Source organism: Geospiza fortis, unplaced genomic scaffold (assembly GCF_000277835.1).
Source record: "Geospiza fortis unplaced genomic scaffold, GeoFor_1.0 scaffold1162, whole genome shotgun sequence".
NCBI lineage: Eukaryota > Metazoa > Chordata > Aves > Passeriformes > Thraupidae > Geospiza > Geospiza fortis.
In genome coordinates, this window is record NW_005054938.1 from 33,362 (window position 1) to 33,914 (window position 553).

A 553-nucleotide genomic window follows, 5' to 3' on the forward strand; every position below is an offset into this window, starting at 1 on the left:
CGGCACAGGGGACACAGCACAGGGGACAGCACAGGGGGCACAGCACAGGGGACATGGCACAGGGCACAGCACAGGACACAGCACAGGGGACATGGCACAGGGGGCACAGCACAGGGGGCACAGCACATGGCCTGGAGGCCATGGCATCACAGCTGCACCTTGGTGGGCACCACTGGCACCATGCAGGCGCGGATCTGCCTGGGGCTGAGGGAGCAGGGGGAGATGGTGCCCGTGGGCATGAGGAGCACCACACTGCCTGCTGGGCTGTGGGGCTGTGTCCATCCCCTGGGGTGCCTGTGGGGCTGTGCCCAGCTCCTGGGGTGCCTGTGGGGCTGTGCCCATGTGGGATGTGCTGTGCCCATCTCCTGGGCCCAGCCTCGCAGGGTGCAGCCCCAGGCCGTACTTGCCTCCATTTTCAGGCTGTCGAAGTTGTTGTTTTCCTCCTTCTCGTCCTTGCCTGCACACGGAACAGAGAGCGACCGCCAGCGTCAGTGCGGGGCTGGGACCCCCGGGACCCACACAGGGCAATGGGACCCCCGGGACCCACACAGGG

At 67.1% G+C, this 553-nt stretch overlaps 1 protein-coding gene across 1 annotated transcript in view; it reads right to left on the minus strand.

Moving 5' to 3' along the window:
* The window catches only part of LOC102035722 (DNA (cytosine-5)-methyltransferase 3A), a gene marked incomplete at its 5' end in the record, with an annotated part of 20,621 nt that extends 20,164 nt beyond the window's left edge, over positions 1-457 (minus strand). Inside the window, 1 exon segment of the mRNA XM_031065625.1 lies at positions 408-457. Within this exon segment, the coding sequence (XP_030921485.1) occupies positions 408-457 (50 nt within the window).
* Positions 458-553: the final 96 nt, after the last annotated feature.